Below are 21,871 nucleotides of genomic sequence, written 5' to 3' on the forward strand. Positions count from 1 at the left end.
TGAAAACAAAACAAATAATATATGCGACCAATTCAATGCAATTATAAATAAGCATGTGGCGGGAAAAAGGTTAAACTTTTCAGGTCGTAGTAGTTATAACACGAGAGTTGAAGCAGCGGTGATTTCATTCAATTCGAACCAGTTTTTACGAAAAATACATAAGAAAATGGCAAATAAATAATAGTCCAGGTTTGTTTATTCACTAGTATATTTGATAAATACATAATGTTTAGGCAGACTTGGATGGTATTCCGAATTTTTAACTACTTTTTAGTTTTTACAAATATTTTAATACAGTATTTTTTGAATAGGTAGGTACCTATTATTTTAACGATCAGTCAATTTTATAAACTATTTCATTATTATTCCGTATAAATTGCATTTAGGTATATTTGGAATACTTTTTTTTTAAGTATTACAAATACTTAGGGAATCCGCAATACTATCATCATAAAGTATTCGAATATATATTTTGAATACTTTTTTTTTAATTATCCGGAATATGTATTGGACATACATTTAAACAGTATCTTATCCAAGTCTGTGTGAGGGCGCCTACTACTTGTGCATTTTTCTTATATTATACTTTATACTAATCGTTAGATTACGAAAAAGATAGGCCGTTTCCACTCAGAGTTGTTTTTTTATTGTATACAATGATTTATTGTTGAATTAAAATGTTGCTTTTTATCGCAGTGACATATTCTCAATGACAAATTACGAGATACAATTGACACCTACTTCGCATCAGAGCATTTTCCTATACTTGCCCACTTTTTTATTATAATTATTTTATAGGATACTTGCCCACTTTTTTATTATAATTATTTTATAGGGATGCTTGGAAAAAAATTTATGAAAAATATTGATCGGATTCGAAAAAACACGAAAAATAAAAGAAAATTATTTCCGAATGAGCGGAGGTACCAAAAGCCGCGTTCATATGGACCAGATGCCGATTATGGTTTAGCTGAACCTCTCATAGAAATTTTGACAGCAGAAGAATTGGAAACCAAAAAATTAATGTTTCTGACATCATTGAATGATGTCAATTTTAAACAAGTTGAAATCGATACCCGAGATCAAAGTAACAATGAAAAATGGTTTTATGAAAGAAAAATAAGACTTACAGCATCGCGCTTTGGACAAATTTGTAAAATGCGTGCCAACACATCATGCAAAAATACAGTGTATAACATACTTTACGCCCCAAGTGCTCAGTCAAAATCGCTAAAATACGGACGAGAAGTAGAAGACATCGCACGTAAAAAAGCGGAATTAATTATAAAAAAAAAAATTGAAATTTGTGGTTTGATCATTGATCCTAATGATCCATATTTAGCAGCGAGTCCTGGTAAATCATTTTTTTTATTGCCATGCATTTTGATAAAAATAATAGGTATATCCTTTATTTTTTTTAATATTTTAACCAAAAATTTTTTTTTATAGATGGTTTAATTGAAAACGATGCTGTAGTTGAAATCAAATGCTCATATGTTGCTAAAGATAGGGGAAGACGGGGTATTACCGTATGCGGGGCAAAATCGTATTATCGGAATGTTATCAATAATTGTTATCATGGAGGTAAACTGAAGACACCGATTTGAAACGTTTTGTTTGCTTATCTATTGAATATGATAGTGCACTTGTTTTGATATCACGTTTTTAAAATAAATACGTTTTATGTTTTTACTTTCAATTACTAAAATATTATCAACATTTCAAAGAGTGAATTTTTATATGCGAAAAAATTGTTCAGGTATGTCATATTTATTATTCAATAGCTAATGAAGTGTAATTTACATTTGTTGTATAAATGCATTCATTTATTAATTTAATGTTTGATATAAAGCTCGAAAACTTTTAATAGTCTTGTGGGGCAAAATCGTATGGGGCAAAATCGTATGGTTATACACTGTACGGTTTTACTACGTTGATATTTTGACAATTGCTATGGTTGAATTTAAACAATTTATTAGTACCTATTGAATTGTTTTATTTTTCTTAGTATGGTTCGTAATTATATTCGGAAATCAAACAGACAATCATGGTTGGAAGATGATATGAAAATGGCTGTATTAGCTGTGGTGGAAAGAAGTTTGACTTATGATGCTGCGTCTATTCGTTATGAAGTTCCTCGTTCAACGTTACAGGATCGAGTCAATAAAGTTAAAGAAGGAAAATTAAATGTACAACAGTGTGGATTAAAAGGTATATATTTTAATGATTACACAATATTATGGTAATTAGTTTGATATAGGTATTATTACAGAAAATTTCTTATTAAGAAAACCAATTTTTTTCTACTGATATTAGATAACATATTATTTAGTTATAAGGGGGTGCTTATTGTAAACTTGTCAATTATGTGCTGAAATAATTGTTTTCAATTAAAAGTATAATTTTTTATTGTTATAGCTTTGGGACATTATCAAAAAGTATTTTCAATCGAACAAGAAAATGTTCTTGTACAATATTTAAAAGACATGGAAAGTCGTTTGTTTGGCTTAACACAAAATCATTTTAGAAAAATGGCCTTTGAACTTGCCGAAAGAAACAATATTGCTCATAATTTTAATAAAACAAATGGTTTAGCAGGTGAATTAAGCAATGATTATTTTTATTTATATATTTTAAAGTTTATTGTTATATTATCTTTTAATTTTTTTTATGTAGGTCAAGATTGGTTAAAAGGCTTTTTATTAAGGCACCCAGAGTTGTCAGTACGGATCCCAGAACCAACTTCAGCTGTGAGAGCTATGGGCTTCAATCGACCGGTGGTGAATAGTTTTTATGATTTGTTAAAAAAATGTTATGAGACTCATCACTTTAAGCCAGAACAAATTTTTAATGTTGATGAAAGTGGATTGTCAAATGTAGCCAAAAGTAGAGCCAAAATAATTTCCCAAAAGGGACGAAGACAAGTTGGCAAACTGTCATCAGCTGAAAGAGGTCAAAATGTTACAGTGACAATTTGTTTTTCAGCATCGGGTTCATATATTCCCCCATTATTAATATTCCCTAGAGTCAGATTAAATCCAGATTTTGAAGAAGAAGCACCACCTGGATCATTGGTTGTTTGTCATCCATCAGGGTGGATGCAATCCGAAATATTTGTGCAGTGGCTTCATCATTTTATTAAGCATACACATCCCACAAAAGAAAACCCTATTTTATTGCTTTTAGATGGTCATGTTACTCATGTTAAAAACCTTGAAGTTATAGATGTAGCCCGCAAAAATAATATAGTTATCATTTGTTTTCCTCCCCATACAACTCACAAATTACAACCGTTAGATGTGAGCTTTATGGGTCCACTCAGTACATACTATAGCCAAGAGTTAGATTTGTGGTTACTTAACCACCCAGGCCAAGTTGTTGGTCTTCGCCACATTTCTAAAATTTTTCGTGAGGCATATCTAAAAGCAGCAACTCCTAAAAATGCAATTTCTGGTTTTAGAAAAACTGGTATAGCTCCATTTAATTCAGACATATTTGACAATTCTGACTTTGCTCCAGCTGAAACTACCAATAATATTGAAATGTCATTAGATACCCAAACACAACCTTGTTGTTCAGCTGATAATAATAGTGCTCTTGCATTATATTCTACTCCCCAACCTAGTTCCTCTGCTAATACATTGAATACTGAACAACCTGCAGATAATGTTCAAAATGCAGCTGTTTCATCTTTATTGTCTCAAAGTTTGGTATTAGAAACACCACATACAACTTTTTCTTCAAATGAAAAACAGATTTTTACTATATCTCCAGAAATTATTTTGCCAATACCAAAAGCTCAAAATATTAACAGATCATCAAGAAGAAGAGGAAAGACAGCAATTATCACTGAAAGTCCATACAAAAAAGAACTCCAAGAAGCTAAAGAAAACAGCAAACCACTGCCAAAGAAAAAACAAAAGAAAAATAATATTAAAAAAAGATTATTCACTTCTACAGATGAAGAAGAAATTCACCCCAAAAAGCTATGTGTTTCAACTGATGATGATGACAGTGCCGACGAAGAGTGTATATATTGTAGTATGCCATACAAAGAAGACTCAAAGGGAGAGAAATGGGTTAAATGTATAAATTGCTGTAGATGGTGTCATGAGCTTTGTGGAGGAGTTGATAACTGGAAGACCTACATTTGTGATCTTTGTATAAAAAAAAAATAAGTAAAACATTATTGATTAAGGTAATTTTTATTTCTTATAAGAAAAAAAGGTTTTGTTTTATTTTTATATTACATATTGTTTACTATATTTATATGCTAGGCAGGCATAATGTTAAGTTTTGTTATTATTTTTTTTTGAAAAAGTTATAAAAAGTTTTTGTTTTTTTAATATTTACATATTATTTTATGTTTACCTACTATATTTATGTGCTAGGCAGGCATAATGTTAAGTTTCATTATTATTTTTTTTGGAAAAGTTATAAAAAAGTTATTTTGGTATAATAATTTATATTTCTTATAAAAAAATAAGGTTTTGTTTTATTTTTATGATTATAATAAACTGTTTATGTTCTAGCTAGAATTGCCAAAAAAATTTATCATATTAAATTTTGTTATTATTTTTATTAAAAAGTAATTTTGTGTGGTCATTTTTATTTCTTATATTAAAAGAAGATTTTGTTTTATTTTAATAACTTTATAGGTACTTAGGTAAGTTGTATTTGTTGTACTACTGCCAATGGGAGCAGGTTTTATCGCATATTGTATTGTGTTATTAATTTGTTGACATTTTGAAGAATTGAAAACAATGTTTAGGTACATTTTTAATTAATGAAAATGAAATCATACATAGCTTACTACCTACTGCCTAATTTTAGTTAAACTTTATAAATGAATTAAACAAAAGACCAATACCAATTAATAATTTACCAATAAATATAATGAACTGTGTTTTGGTATAAAAAATTATCCTCATACGATTTTGCCCCAGGGTACATACGGATTTACCCCGCACCTGGGGTAAATCCGTATTTTTCCCAAAAAAAGTAAAACGCAAATTAGACACATTTAAAAAAAAAAAATACAAAAAAGTTTCGAATAAAAGTTATAGACCATAAGTTGTTCTATATATACCAGTTTAAAAAATTTAATTTCGTTAAAAATTACATGATTCATAAGCCATGGAAGCTTAACCGTACGGTACTTCAACAATAATCTTGTAAGTTATTTGTACGTTCCAATGATGAATGAAATATTATTTAATAATAATTAGAAATATATATATAATATATAATATGTAATATGCATTTTTAGTTACAATACTGCAGTCTTGTGAATAATAAAATAAAATTAAAAACCGAACATGCATATTACTACCAAATTATGGGGCAGTTACATATCAGTCGTCGAAAATTGTGTTATTTTGTTGTGCACACGAATAATTGGACAATTGTGTTATTTTGTTGTGCACACGAATAATTGGACAAACATCGAAACAATTCTTTATAATTCTACATTTTGGGAATCTAAAATGGTTCATAAACTTAAAGCGTAAGTAAAGTATAAATGTATAATTAATAATTACAATTCAGACTTATACTATAACACTGTAACATAAAATATTTTTAATGTTATTTGTTTTAGATTTTATTTACAATGTTTACTATCGGAAATAGTACAACCACTTTACCCAACTAGAATGCTAAAAAGTGATATACGAGAACGAGAGAAAGCCAAGTAAAATAACTAGTAGTTTTTTTATTGTATTGGTATCGGTATGCATATTAAAGTAAACAAGAGTTTTATTTATTAATTACAAACTAATAAATATATTATTGAATACATGCGTACCTAATTCATAATATCTTTGTCATTACTTATTAGTATTACTTATTACTTATTAGTACATATTAGTAAATCGTAGGTTTCAAATTATTGTAAGATAGGTAGAAAAGTAGGACCTTATAAATAATAGATGACTGATGTGTGAAAAATGTTTAATGTTTAGAAATACGCAAAAAATTTAATTTATAAAATATACCTATGTGGTAGTAGTATAACGTAAAATAATATATTCAATTAATTAACCTACTAAAAAATAATATTTTGATATTTCGGTAATATTCGTTTATGTTACAGTTATAAACTAGATATTATTTACTGTATTAAATATATTTTTTATGAAGTAAGTATTTAATAAAGCAATAAATACAAGCCGAATAGGTACGCGCGAATATCAAAAATATTACGGCAGCAATGTGGCATAATTGTACGACGTGTGTGCATTGTATTTACTCGATCCGTTATAGACGAAGGTTGAGAAAATAATAAACATCGCTCCCGAATGAGCACAATTGTCGGCCGGCAGCCGACAATGTGTAGTGGGCGCGGCTTAAACGTCGCGTGCTTGCGGATCACGAAAACACCTAACAGCGCATTCTCTTGGTCATTGCTCGGTTTCGTTTGCCTGTGTAGCGTCCTCTTAATATCTGATATATTACTACATCGTCCATCTGCACCTCAAATGCCTTCCGCCATTAACCTTCAGGAACTTCAAGCTGTCTTAGTGGTATTGCGACCATTTGAAAACGTTACTTTAGAGATGTCATCGCAACGTAATGTGACTATTAGCAAAGTCCTTCCACTTGTGAGTTGCTTAAATAATAGCATAACTTCGTACACACCTGATACTGAATTGGGGTCAAAATTAAAAGATGTTACAGTTGCTGAATTAAACAAAAGATTTGGGAATATCGAAAAGTTCTATTCATTTCCTATTGCTACATTACTTGATCCTAGATTTAAGAACCTTCATTTCAAAGATCCTGTTGATTGTTCCAAAGCTATTTCAAATTTAAAAAAATTAGTATGTCAACATAATATAATATCATCTTCTTCTGAAGATGATCAACCTGAGGCTGTCTAAAAAAAATTTGATTTGTGGGAACATCATAAAAATCTAGCGCATCAAAAATCAAAAAAAAAGTCATCAAAATCAACATCTAAAAATCAGGAATCAGCATCAGACCAAATGGTTATGCAATACTTAGGAACACCGGTTATAAATCTCTCCCAAGATCCTATTGAAACATGGGAAGAAATGAAAATGGTGTACCCACAACTGTACAACGTAAGTCAGAAAATGTTCTGTATTTTGGCAACATCAGTTCCATCAGAGAGGCTGTTCTCTAAGGCTGGAGCCACGTTATCTAAAGAACGCAACAGGTTGTTGGGAAAAAGGCTGTCAAAATTACTATTCTTAAACTCAATCGATGATAAATATAATACAAACACCATTATATGTTCATTTGTATACAGTGTTAAATATTGTAAAAATATAATTTGTTAAAATATAATTTTTTTTCAAGATTGGCAGCATTATTACCTATTATTATTAATGTAATGTTTTACATTTTGGCAATTTGAAATTATGTTCTTTAGTAGGTACTGTTTTATGTTACTGCCAGTACCTAACTGTCTAACCTAACCAGTATACATTAAACAATACCAAGAAAGTTGCTTCAATGAGAAGAGATAAAATGTGTTTATGACAGAACATTAGGAAATCATTTAAAAAATATTAAAAGTTGCACAACCTATTGTCTATCTAGTTTGACCAAGGTAGTATTCAAACATAATTTAATTAACTTTTTTAACTGAGTAAAACATTTTCTTATGACTACAATTTTAGTATTGAATATATTATTTATTAACTGTTTATCAACTTAACTTAAATATTTTTTCTCATCAACTTACTAACTGTCTAATTACCAAATAATAAAGTATTTCAACATTATTATTAGGTATATTAGTATAATATACATACTATATATATTATATGGAAAGTATTTGCATATCTTCTTAAACAATTTTTCAAAATGGATGTTTTTTGTGGACATTTTATTATATTATACTATGGCATATACTATGTTAAGATGTTAATTTATGTTAATTAAAAACATTAAAAATTTGGTAATTAATTCAATAAAATTGAGTAAAAAAAATTAAGGCGTATCCTTTCTCCCTGTTCATTGAACGTGGATATGAATTCCGTTGTGATTGATGTAGCCTCACAGACTACAACACTATCCAGTGTATAAACATGACCCGAAATCAAGAGGGACAGGGAATACTACGCACTGATAGTAATTGGTATGGAAATCCTTTATAATTTTATATAGTTATCATTTGAACCGTGCCGTCACAAGTGAGAGCGAGAGTAGGTCAAAACACGCCATCTAGTAATTAAAAAAAAACTCAAAAACCGCGATATATTGATATTTTCTGATCCGATATATCGGTGTATCGATATTTCGATTTTCAATATATCGATAATCGATATATCGAGGTCTGGAAAATTTTTGCCATCCCTACAGTCATACCTAACATTTATGAAACCACAAAGTCTAAGGTTTTTGGATTAGTTTCAAATGCAAAACATGTTGCAATTACATCTGATGTGTGGACATCAATGAACACTGAGTCCTATTTAACGGCAACAGTACATTTTTTCGATACTGATTTACAGTTAAGAACTTTTGTTTTGACTACAGAAAACCTAACTTCCAACCATACTGCACAGTGTTTATCTCAAGTATTGCATGGCATTTTTCACGATTGGAATATTCAGTCAAAAGTGTGTGCTATCGTAACTGATTCTGGGGCAAATATTAAGGCAGCTGTACGCTTGATGGACATTGAACATATTCCTTGTACGGCCCACAAACTAAATAACATAGTTAAGAAGTCCTTAAGACGAGATTCTGATGAACAGATGATAGTCCCCGATGATCAAGTTCAAATAATTGTTTTGGCAAAGTTGTGTCGTTCAATTGTAGGCCATTTCAAACACAGTGAGGTTCACACAAGGCAATTGGCCGAGAAACAGCAACAGATGGGTCTTACAGTTTTGAAAATGAAACAAGATGTTTCTACAAGGTGGAATAGCACCTTAACCACGCTAGAGCGTCTTCTAGAGGTCAAAGAACCACTAACTGTTGTTTCTTTGTCAATTAAGCGATGTCCAACAATGCCAACAAATGATCAATGGACAGTTATTGAAGATTTGATAATATTGTTGAAGCCATTTGAAACGTTGACCGTGCAGTTGTCTTATGAACAGAAACCAACCTTAGGGAAAGTTATTCCATTAATCAGAGGTAATTTTTGTTTTGGGAAAATTTTTAAAAATTTCAAATACCTACTATTTTGTAACATTATTTTTTCATTCCAGGCCTTCAACTTTCAATTGAGAAAAAAACTCCAAAAACCTCAATTGGCACCAATTTAAAAAAAACTTTACTAGAAAACATTTTAATAGCATACGGTTCAGTTGAACAAATGAACCCGTCACATTTTTATGCTAAAGCTACACTGTTAGATCCTCGATATAAAGAAGCTGCTTTTATGCTTAACTCAAATGCAGATACAGCCTTGGAACAGGTTCAATATGAAGTTGCAGAGTTATTAAGAAATAGAAGTAAGTAAATAAAAAATTATAATAATTTTGATAATTTAGTTATTAAAATAAACTATTCAAAACAAATTCAATAGGTACATAATATAGTGTTCTTTTTACATATTTAACTTAAAATAAATAATTTTGTTCACACTATTGTTACAAAAAACATAACTACCTATCTATAAACATTCATAGTAAATATTTTATTTCTCAGAATGAAAAAAATATCAATTATTTTGTTTTTATTTTTCATTGTGTATAAAACCAACTATACCAAATATTCATGTAATCCTGCCACTTCAGTGCCATCAGAGAGGATTTTTTCTAAAGCTGGGCAAATTGTAAGCAAACGAAGAAACAGACTGTCACCAAAAAATATTGATATTTTAATATTTTTAAATAAAAACTTGGAATTATTGTAATTTAGTTTTATTAGGCAAATTTACTACTTTTTAAATGTTAATGGTTTCAAGTTTGGATTCCTACTTATTTAATTTCTTACAACAGAAAATACTTATTTTATTTTATTAATCGGTTATATTCTTATTTAAAAATTGTTTACTATGTTATGTTACTGTTCTGTTATAATTTAATATATTCATAATTTATAGTAAATAATAAATATTATTCTAGAGTATATTCTTATTTCTTAAGTATTATGAAATTTTAAATCATTGTTTTTTTAATTAAATATTTTTAATTGCATTATTGCTAAGATTTACATTGTTATTTATTGATCAAATTATAGGCCCTAACCTAACCTAACAGCCTAGGAAACAAATTATAGGTAGATGTTTAATGAATAAGTATAAATATAAGTATATCACACAGATATAATCTTATATTATAAGAAATTTTATTTATATTATATGTTATAATATACAATATTGATTATTGAATATAACTTATATGTAACTTATATCAAAATATACATACCAATTTATAGAATACAGTGATAACTGATAATCGTAATTTTCTAAATGGTGAATACTGCAAGTTAAATTACATATTATAAATATTAAAAAAAACATCTTGTAGACAATATTCTCCTCTGCAATTTTTATTTGAAACTTTTTTTTGTACGACAAGCTCAAAGCGAGATAATAACGCAAAGGCTGTTTGTTTTTTGTGAAAAAAACAAATTTCTTTAAAAGTATGTACTTTGTAGGCTTTATAGCTCAAAGACTAAAACTCTTACGTGAAAATGTCATAGTTCCTTTTTTGTAGAGAATTACCTCCTCTACAACTTTTGTATGAAACATTTTATCGTACGACCAACAACCAGCGAGATATTAAAAAAAAGGCTATTTTCACGACCTTTGACGCGCACGTGATTTCGTGGTCGACTTGCCAAATTTCAGCTTGATGGGATTTTTTCCGAACTGAAAATCTAATTTGACTGGGCTATATATCCATATTTAAAGAAAATAATAGATCCCTACTTGTCAATGGTAGCCACATCGGTACCTTCTGAACGGATTTTTTCCAAAGCAGGACAAGTTATGACTGATATTCGTAATCGATTGACCGGTGATAATCTCAACAAACTTTTATTTCTCGGATCTCTAACAGAAAATGATTGGCATTTAGAATAATTATATAATATTTATTAAATAAAATTGCTTTATCTATCTCTTTTCTAATTTAAAATCATCTTGTATAAAAAATTATTTTCTTCAATATCATATTTTTTAATATTTTATTTCACTTACAATATACACTATTTATCTTCTTCACCATCAATAAATAAAAATATTCTTTACAGGAAAAAAAATAAACATCATTGTAAAACCATAAGGTTCTTTGTTCCTTTCATAATCAATATTGTTAAAATTGTATTGGAGTAAATTATGAATTACTAATCATCTGTATTACATTTAAAACATTGTGATAATTGTATATTTTTAACTGTATTTGGAGTAAATTATGTGTTATTAATAAAAGTATATATTTAAAAGAATATCAAAGTGAATTTTTTATTATTACTCATACATCAAAGATAGTACAATGAACAATTTTTAGTCACTAAGTAACTACCTATTATTATGAAATAAATCATGCAAATGTATCGAAAGGTAAGATATCTATGAGTTACCAACTTTACACATAAAATCATGTAACCTCTACAATCTACGTGCACGTGATTTTTTTTTCTTAAAAATGAAATATTTAAATTGCGTATCAGATTGTATATGATTACCTAATGATATTGGAAAAAAAATAATTGTTTTTGATTTTAAATTAGCTTATAATAAATTATAATATTATAATTAATTATAATATTAATGGTAAACTAATTTTTATTTGAATTGGATATCTGAAAAAAATTGAACCATAGAGTAAATATCATTTTCTAGAGTTCAAAAGCGTTATCTAGCTATTAATTCCACTAATTATCGGCATTTATATGTTTATTTAATAGACATATAAAAAATTGAAAAAAATCGATTTAAATCGGAAAATCGATTCAATTTAGTCGATTTTTAAATCGACCGATTTTTTCATTTCGATTTAAATCGATTCAAAAAATCGATTCAATTTTGAAAATCGCCCATCACTAGGTGCAACTCTATCAGACCGTTTTGTACCGTATAGTTTCATTGTACAACCACCATTAGCGCTGTATGTCGCGGTGGCAGTCGTTACTGATTGGCGCTCGCGCCGTTATTATCTCATTGCCATTTCTCACATTATACTTATCTATGAATGCGACTATGCACGTTCTATATCGCAACTAGATAGTCAAAATTCTCCAATCTCCATTGTAATAGTTGTGCGGTTGTCGGTCTTTAATTTCTTATTATATTATACATTGTTTATGATGTCATCTAAGAACGCTTCGAAGTGTGTAGTACATGGCTGTAAATCCAAAGGTAAGTAATTTATATTTGTTTAAAATGTATTGTTAGAAGCGTTTTATAATTTGTATCCTATATATCTTTTGAATAGACACTATTTAAATTTATTATTCAATATGCTTTTAAAATGGTTTAATTTTTAAATGCTAGCAATTTATAGTAACGTATGTACTACTGTACTGTTACTATATATGTAATTACATCAACATGCCCGGAGGAATTTAATAATTTGGATTTTTCAAATTAAGTATAAAATATAAAAATTCCTTCTCTATTAATTTATAATTTTTATCTATGTATATGCCCAACATAGTAAATACATTTAGCATAGGGTACAGTGATGAAAGAACGGTAATACCACGCATCTATTAATACATTTATTTTGGTCACTAGTTAATGATATTATTTGATGATACAATTTTCTAGTGAGTTCTGGTTTTTCAGAATATAAATAGGACAAATATTGAAATATTAGCTTTTGACACTTATCAAATAAGTAGGGGAGAATGTTGTACCTTGGGACCATTTTTATTAAATGTCCCCTAACAGCTTTAATTGTTAATATTTCACGTTAATGCATATTATAAATATTGTAGATATAATAAATCTATACATGAGTATTTTTTTTCCAAATCCTAAATCGACTGCCTTTTGAGATAATTTTATTTTTAAAAAAAATAAAAAAATGGACCAAGGTACAATGTATAATGTACCTTGGAATTTACATTGAAATATAAAAAAAAAATTTTAAAAATATTACTTAAAAAAATATAAATTACCTAACCGATTCAAATAGAAGGTATAATCCTGACTATGTTATCAAAAAAAAATTTAAAAAGGGTCAAATAATAGCTCAAAAAAGTTCATCTAAAGTTATGGTATTAAAATTTAAAGATAAAAGAGATTTACACATGTTAAGCACAAAACATACAGATAATATGGTTATGGTTCCAAGAAGAGAAAATAAATCAAAGCCAGAAGTAGTATTAGATTATAACAGAGGTAAGTCTTTTATTGATCTTTCTGATCAAATGGCTTCATATGGGTCACCTCTTAGAAAATCATTAAAATGGTATCGTAAGGTGGTATTTGAACTTCTTCTGAATACATCAGTTGTAAATGCTTTATGTTTGTTTCAAAAAACAACTGCAACACGCATTAAGATTACTGATTTTAGATCAAATTTGATAAAATATCCAACATTCAAACCCAATATGAATCAAGAACTATCAAACAAACATGTACTCACAACAGCCTCAAGAAACAGATGTGTTCAATGTTACTTGAATATTGCTCAAGAAAAAGGAAGAAAATATTCTCAAAGTCATTGTAAAAAAGTCACAACAAAATGTTTTATTTGCAACAAACAATTATGTGTTCCTTGCTTTTTTGTATTACACAAAACATAGACTGATTATTATTACCTACCTAAACTGTTAAATTATTATATTATTATTATGTTTTAATGTTTTTTTTATGAAACAAGACTATTTACTAAACTAACAAAGAGTTAATATTATTTTATTTGATTTTTATTGTTATTATTATGTTAAGTTGATTTTTTATGAAACAAGACTGTTTACAATAACAAAGGATTAATATTGTTTTATTTTATTTTATACTATACAAATAAAGTGAATTTGTAAAATGTGTTTTGGTTTTATTACATTATATTACCTACTTTTTTCATTGAGGGATCATTAAAGTCTTGCCAAAAAGTTTGTGTGACACACCCGTGGGTCACACCAAAAAATGGTAAAATTCTATATTAGAAGACCATTAACTATATAATACCTATTTTGCAAAAAATTATCAAAAAATTATTTGATAAGTTATGACAAAAACAGAATTAACAAAATCATTAATTATCTCAAAAACATTTTGACAAACATCATGTGACCCACATACGGGTCTCATGGCAGTCAACCTGTTAAATACATTTGAAAATATTATAATATTATATTCGGTATAGTTTTTTTTTTTTAAATGTGGACATTTTATAATATGTTTTTAGTTTTTGGTTTACAAATGAATATTGTTAAAATTTCAATTTATAATATTATACAATATTATTAGTTATTACAATATATTTATTACAATATTTTACAATATTATTAGGAATCTGATGGTTTGGGTACAATTAATAAAAAAAGAAAACGTAATATTACTTCTAAAGAAAAACTTACACGAGTACGTACTAGAAATACAGCTGATTGGAAAGACAATAAAGCAAAACAACTGTTGAACTTAGGGGAAGAGCATACAAACCAAGCAGGAAAATTGATTATTGCAAAAAAAATGCGAGCCCCTTGTAAATGCAGAAATAAATGTTTTGAAAAGATTGATGAGGAAACACGTAAAAGAATATTTGACGAATATTGGAGTTTAGGGGACCATTCTAGGCAATGGGACTTTGTTGCAAGATACGTAGTAATAAGTGATAAAAAAGTATCTACAAACAGCTCATCAACTTCACGTAGACAGTTTTCGAGAAAATACTCTTTACCCATTCAAAATAATGGTATAGAATCAGTGTGTAAAGTCATGTTTTTGAAAACAATTGGTATATCAGAAAAAATTGTAAATAATATGGGTAAAAAATTAGCAATATCTCCAGTACTGATATCTGATCAAAGAGGCACTCATAGAAATCGACCAAATGCAATTCCTAGGAAAGTGACTGATTGTATAAAGCAACATATTTCCATGTTCCCAGTTGTTGATTCGCATTACACACGGCAGAATACACAAAAACAGTATTTGGAATCTGACCTTTCCATTGCAAAAATGTATCGTTTTTATCAGGAATGGGTCAAAGAAGAGTCAATTAATGTAATGGCTCAGAATGCCACTCTGAGACAATACACTGATATTTTTAACAATTCATTCAATTTAAGTTTTTTTAAACCAAAGAGAGATTTGTGTGATGAATGTGAGAAATTTAGGCTAGCTAGCCCTGAAGAAAAAGATTTACAAAAAACTATTCATGCTGAACATTTAAAAAATAAGGACATTGCAAGGGATAAAAAAAATTTTGATAAAAACCGAACAGTCAATGAACCTGAGGTATGTGTCGCCGTTTTTGATTTACAAAAAGTGCTTACTACCCCTCAAAGTGAAGCTAGCTCATTTTATTATAAGCGGAAGTTTGCTGTATATAATTTTACAGTATTTGATATAGGCCAGAGATTGGGTTATTGCTACGTATGGAACGAGTCAGAGGCGAAACGAGGGTCCAATGAAATTGCGACGTGTTTATTAAAGTTCATTAAGTGTATGGTTGAAAAGGGAGTGAGAGAGTTTTGTTTTTACTCGGATAACTGTGGTGGTCAAAACCGAAATAGGTTTATCTTTGCAATGTGGGAATATGCAGCCTTTACCTTCAAAGTTAAGATCACGCACAGATTTCTAGAAAAGGGACATACCCAAAATGAGGGCGATAGCATGCACGCGTGCATTGAAAATGCCCATAAAGGGAAATTAATTTATGTTCCGTCTCAGTGGGTAACATTGATCAGGTGTGCTAAGGTAACCGGAAAACCATACACAGTATTTGAAGTTTCAAACGAAGAATTTTTGGATTTCAAACCCTTAGTGGACGACAAACAATGTAACTGGAAAACGGCTAGTGATGGTAGTGTCATCAAGTGGACTAACATCAGAGAACTAACTACAAATTTCGAAAATCCATTTCAATTACAATTAAAATATGATTTATCTGCTATAGAAACGATCAAAATTAATATTACACGTAAAAAAAACCTAAGGGGAAGACATCAGCCTCGCTGTAAGCCTATAAGGGCATATCATCAAAAATTAGCTATTGAAAAACTAAAAATAGTAGATTTACTATCATTATGCTCCATGGGGCTTGTTCCCTCAACCTACCACGACTTCTACAAGTCACTGCAATCAAAATAACACAATATTTCTTTTATTATTATTATTATTTTTATTATTAATATATTTTGTGTATGTTAATTTTGTTAATTTATTAATTATTAATCTGTTATAAAGGTCATAACAGGTGATTACAAGTTGTTTTTTTATTATTATATTTCGAGTAGGTATGACGTTTATTTTTTTTGTTTTTTTTATTAATCTGTTATTAGAAGTAAAAACAGATTTGTGTTCTTAATCATTATAATATTATATTAACCATGTTAAATTTAAAGTTGTTATTCTTTTTTTTTATTTAAGATGTTATTGTTTTAATTAATATTATGAAAAATATGTTAACTTAATTAAAAGTCAAGTGTTAAATTTATTGAAAAATAAAATATGACTGTATTAATGTTCTGGTATTTTATTTATTTCGAGTCCTACGCTAAACAATAGTAAAGTTATTGTTTATGACGTAAAATAATAATAATAAATTATTATTTAGTTTTGGCAGCCACCGAGGAAAAAGGTAGTAAGTATAGATACTACTTTTTTTTTTTGCTAGTCATCCACGAAAAAGGTCGCAAGTAAAGATACGACTCTTTTTTTTAGGTAATATCTCATAAAAAACCTTGAAGTTATGTTTTTTTTTTAATAACCAAGTCTTTATGATATTATAGTCTTTTTAAATCTATCAGTGAAAAAATTTTGGAAGTTTATGTTAAAAAATAGAATTAGAATCTAAGTTTGAATGTTTATTTTCTTCATACTGAAAAGTTGGAAAAATCGAGTTACGACCTTTTTCGTTGGGGCAGTCGATATAACCACTTAATCTTAGGTAGATGATAAAAAATATTGTTAAGTGTCTATAATTTCCTCCACAAATTAATTCTTTATCAATTACAAAGGCAGAAATAAGCATAAGACCAAGGTACAACACTCTCCCCTACTAACATAAAGAAAAGCATAATATCATATCTGCTAGTATTCTGTATTCTTGAAGTAGGTACAATTACTATTTTTAAAATTGTAGGTTTGGATAATATGACACCAGATATTGTTTATACAACTAAATTTATATGTGCCATGCATTTTACATCAGACTGTACAAGTCCAGGCATCAAGCGGCTTAATGCAAATGCATATCCGACTATTAATTTGCCAAGTATGTACTAACATTTAACGGTTTTAACATTTTAATAACACATGTTTGTTGTTTATAGCAATCAACATTAGCACATCCAACACAATAGTATCCCCTAATGATTTGGATGTAGTGTCAAACAATGACAATGAACATGTGTTGGATACATCAAATATATCAGGATTTCATGTTTTAGAAACATCATTAATTGATGAATCCATAATTGGTAAATTATAATTTTTGTATGCATAATAATAGTTTTCTTCGCTATCAAGTTTTGGTGCTTTAAAGTAATTGCGTATTTTTTTGAAATACAAAAATCTAGCCGAGTGCTTATTTTAATAATCTTATAGATAGAACTGCTGACATTGTTGACCACCGATTACCAATAGCTTCGCATGCACCAAAAAAGCTGAATAAACGCCCTGGTAATTAGATTTGCTTTTAACCACACATCAAAGAGTTCATCCATGCATATTATTGAAAAACATGCTAAAATGTTTTGAATTAAATTGTACATGCCTGCTTATAATGCTCATTTAAATACTTAATACGTGTAAGAACGCATGAATGTTGTTCAATACTAAAACAATTGTTTATTTTACTCCAGGTTTGCTTGAAGGCATTGGTGTAAAAAAATGTAGCTTGTTAACTCCTAAGTGCAGGAAACTCTATTCGGTTGCTAAAACTGTTTTAAAAAAATATCGCCGTTCAAAAAGTTGCAAAAATCTTTTTAAATCACGTTTGCAAGCTGCTGAAAAGTTTGCTGACACTTATTTGCATCAAAAATTATCTGACAAACTCAATGCGGCAGCTACACTTTTTACTAAACTTCAGCTACGTGAAAGAAAAAAGAAAAATAAAGGTCAGCGATTTACTCTGGATGAGAAAATGCTGAGCCTTTCCCTATACAAAAGGAGTCCCAAATGTTATAGGTTGTTCTCAGTTATTTGTCTTGCCAAGTAAACGGACATTGAATAATATATTGAGTTGTGTGACAATTGGCCCAGGTATTTGTCCTTTAATGATGGACGTCCTGAAAGACAATGTTAAAAAACTAAAACCAAGTGAACGGTGAGGATTTAATATTAATTAGTTATCTTCTTTCTTTAGTAAAATGTCCAACATTTTAGATACTGTACGATTTTGTTTGATGAAGTGTGTCTATCGAGTGGTTTATCATACAATTCTGTTACGGACGAAGTAGACGGTTTTGTTCATACTGGAAAATCCAAGAACCAAAATGTTGCAGATCATGCTCTTGTTTTCATGATTCGTGGTATACAGAAAAAATATAAACAACCCATTGCCTATTCATTTTGTCAGGGTGCAACAAAACAAGACAAATTGGTTCGTCAGCTGAAAGAAGTAAATAGTTTTTATTTATAATAAATATGTTCCTTGATTAAATGATTAAATGATTTTACAGGTTATTCGTAATGTTCATGACACCGGGTTGCGGGTTTTAGCCACCATTAGTGACCAAGGTACGGCAAATGTAGCTGCCATCAATATACTAAAACGTGACACAAGAGCATATCAACTTAAAAACAACATGGCATGTACCGATGAATTTTATGAAGTTGAAGTTAATAATCTTCATAGATTAAGACTTGTACATATTTTTGATGTGCCACATTTAATAAAGTGTATTAGAAACAATCTAATCACTAAAGATTTAATTTTTTGTGTTGATGGAGTACAAAAACGAGCGAAATGGTCACATATACTGGAGTTATATAATGAAGACTGCAAGATACCGGACTGCAAAATGTTGCCTAGGCTCTCAGACAATCATGTTATTCCAGAGAAAATATTGAAGATGAAAGTAAAGTGCGCAGCACAAGTCTTCTCCCAGAGAGTTTCATCTACAATGAATTTTTTATCATGTAAGTTTTTTTTTTAATACATAAACTTAGAAAAGTAAATTAGGTAATTGTGTTTCGTTTTTACAGCTAGAAATATTATTAGCCCAGATGCTGTAGATACTGCCTTTCTCTGTCAGTTTTTTGAAAATCTCTTCGATTCTTTGAACGGCAGCTTTGACAAGATTGTAGATGGCAAAAAATATCTAACAGCAGTAAAAAAAAACTCGCCACACCATGAGCTATGGGATCAAAGCCTAAAAATCCTAAGTACAATGCGTTTTATTGACAAAAATGGGAAAACGACGTCTGTTCCAACAATAAGAAATTGGATTTCAACAATAAAAAGTTGGTTTCATCAAAAAAAATTCTGTTTGCTAACTTAATTTTATAAATATTTGTATAACAATAATTATTACATTTTTACAGGTTTTCAAACGCTATATAAGGTTTTGCAGTCTGTGAATATTCGTTCATTTTTACCAAGGCACATAAATCAAGACTCTCTTGAGAACTTCTTCGGAGCAATTCGGTCGGTAGGGTCCACAAATCCAAACTGCAATGCTTTTATAATGGCCTACAAAACATTGGTATTAAACAATTTGGTCTCACCACAATCTCCGGTTGCCAATTGTGAGGAAGACTTCACTGAAGGTAGCTTATCTTCATTTCGAAATTTATTCGATAAAGCCAAACACTTCCAAACAAAGACTTCTACTGGTATAAACACAGCTGCTGATTTTTCAGAAACAACTAACCAATTGTCACTTACTACAGCATTTGTACAAGGACAAACAAAAACCTTTATTGCAGGATATATTTTAAAGAAATTGAACAAAGACTTATTTAAAAACTGCAAATATTGCCTTAGTCTCTTGTGTTCTACAGTCTCTACTGTTTCTAATGACCATGACCATCAACTTATCTCCGCTAGAGAGTACAAATCTAGTTATCAGTCATTTAATTGAAGTATCCTTCATTATCTCTAAAATCAGTTGTACACAATATAATTTCTTATGTTGGAAAAAAAATGCCTGTGGTGTGTCATCATGAACACATATTTTATAACCTTTGCAACGATGTACATAATATTTTCAATTTTGATGATATTTTAAACTGTCCTGAACACCATAAAATATTTCCTATTAAAATTGTTGAGATAGTAGTTAAATTGATGATAAATCATTATTGTACAGAAATCAATCGTATACTGAAAATGTCCCAAATAATGAACCGATTCCACGATTGAAAGTTGCCAGCTATGGAGAAGTATTAACAACCACAGAAGTTTTAAAAAGATAAGAAGAAGCTCAATCTAAGAAAAATTATAAAAAACCAACAGCAAAACGCGGCAGGCCAAAGAAAAATATAAATATAAGACAACCAGAAATGGCAACAACAAAAGGCATCAACAAAATACATATTAGTGAAGACGAAGAAGATGAAGAAAACTGCATTTCATCAGACTCATCATATGATGTGAATGACACTCCATTTGATATTGATGTGGAAGAAGTTGAGTATCAACAACCACAATGGTCTCTTATCCTTTCAGGCACGTTCATTTTGGTTGATTTTGTAGGAGGCATGCGTAAAAAGAAACATTTTAAATATGTTTGTGTAGTTGAAAGTGTTGATGACGAAGATGGAGAAATTATAGCAAAAGGATTAAAAAAAGAAAACTATGTTGGAGATGAATACTCAATCAATGAAAATGACATCACAATTGACATCACAACAACTATTGATTTGGAAATGATATTAGCAATATTGCCAGTTCCACAAATTATAATGAAAGGGCGAAAAATGATATACAAATTTCCTGGTTATGTAACCATTAATGAAAAAGAGTGATTACTACCTTAAGTGCAATTTATATATATTTGAAAGACTGTTTCTATTATTTATTGTTTAAGTTTTTTTTTTTATATTTATACTTAAGGGGCTGTCCCTTAACTAACTACCTATACTAACAATGCAAAAGACTGCAATTTAAATCTAAAATATGTTTATAATATGTTTTTAATATTTTTTCTAATATGTTTATTGTTAAATATTCTTTATAAAATGATTCTTTTTACTAATAAACATACAGTGAGATACTGACAATTGTATTTTATACCTAAATAAAAAAGAAATCAACTTAATTTTTAATTAGTGTTATTTTTTAGAAAAGTTTTGGAAATTTACATTTGCCCCATTAATTTTTTATTGACAATTATACATTATTTTTATTTGCCCCGGTCAAAGTATAATATTTGGGGCTAATGTAAATTTGTGTGTATTGGGTCTATCAAAACGTTAAATAAAAGGTAATACAGGTTGTTTTCATATGCCCCAGATCCAGATTCTATTTCTATCTCTTATAACGTGAAATCATTGTTTACATTGAATGGGGCATATGTAAATTATTTTTTTTTTCTTAAGTGATTTAATATTCTGGTCTTGTGTAGGAAATTTTATAAGCCAAGGATATGTTTATGAATGGTTTTGATGAGAAAGAAAATGTATTGTTAATTATAATTTAGAAAATAAAAAAAATATTAAAAAGTAACAAAATTTATTTACAATTATTACCCCATTTGACCCTATCACATTTTTTTTAAATCTCTATAAATTTTTAAGATGTTATTGTTTGAATATTATTCTATTTACATTGATCACAATATTATTACATTGAGTTTTAAGTTTTATTATTTTTTTTAT

At 28.9% G+C, this 21,871-nt stretch overlaps 2 protein-coding genes across 3 annotated transcripts; both read left to right on the forward strand.

Annotated features, from left to right (window-relative positions):
* Positions 1–814: 814 nt before the first annotated feature.
* Positions 815–5,153, forward strand: LOC132943838 (uncharacterized). 2 transcript variants are annotated; one of them, XM_061012958.1, is made up of 3 exons: positions 815–2,211; positions 2,419–2,598; positions 2,677–5,153. In XM_061012958.1, exons 1-3 carry the CDS (start codon positions 2,010–2,012, stop codon positions 4,176–4,178), a joined length of 1,884 nt encoding a protein of 627 aa, XP_060868941.1. In that variant the 5' UTR covers positions 815–2,009; the 3' UTR covers positions 4,179–5,153. The 2 variants fall into 2 exon arrangements, with proteins under 2 accessions (XP_060868941.1, XP_060868940.1); XM_061012957.1 differs by having other exon boundaries at positions 817–1,759; positions 2,009–2,211; positions 2,419–5,153.
* A 6,985-nt stretch (positions 5,154–12,138) lies between these two features.
* LOC132942341 (uncharacterized) lies at positions 12,139–20,149 on the forward strand. The gene is given in 9 exon segments (XM_061010652.1): positions 12,139–12,289; positions 17,190–17,321; positions 17,380–17,526; positions 17,911–18,238; positions 18,240–18,374; positions 18,434–18,668; positions 18,730–19,189; positions 19,256–19,513; positions 19,595–20,149. Coding segments are annotated over 9 exon segments (2,289 nt in total). The 5' UTR covers positions 12,139–12,234; the 3' UTR covers positions 20,134–20,149.
* The last annotated feature ends 1,722 nt before the right edge of the window (positions 20,150–21,871 follow it).

The sequence above is a fragment of the Metopolophium dirhodum genome, chromosome 4 (genome assembly GCF_019925205.1).
Source record: "Metopolophium dirhodum isolate CAU chromosome 4, ASM1992520v1, whole genome shotgun sequence".
Taxonomy (NCBI): Eukaryota; Metazoa; Arthropoda; class Insecta; order Hemiptera; family Aphididae; genus Metopolophium; species Metopolophium dirhodum.

Coding starts and splice junctions, on each gene's coding strand:
- LOC132943838 (XM_061012957.1), top strand. CDS start 2,010: ATGGTTCGTAATTATATTCGGAAATCAAACAGACAATCATGGTTGGAA. Junction 2,212..2,418: donor ACAACAGTGTGGATTAAAAG/GTATATATTTTA, acceptor TTATTGTTATAG/CTTTGGGACATTATCAAAAA.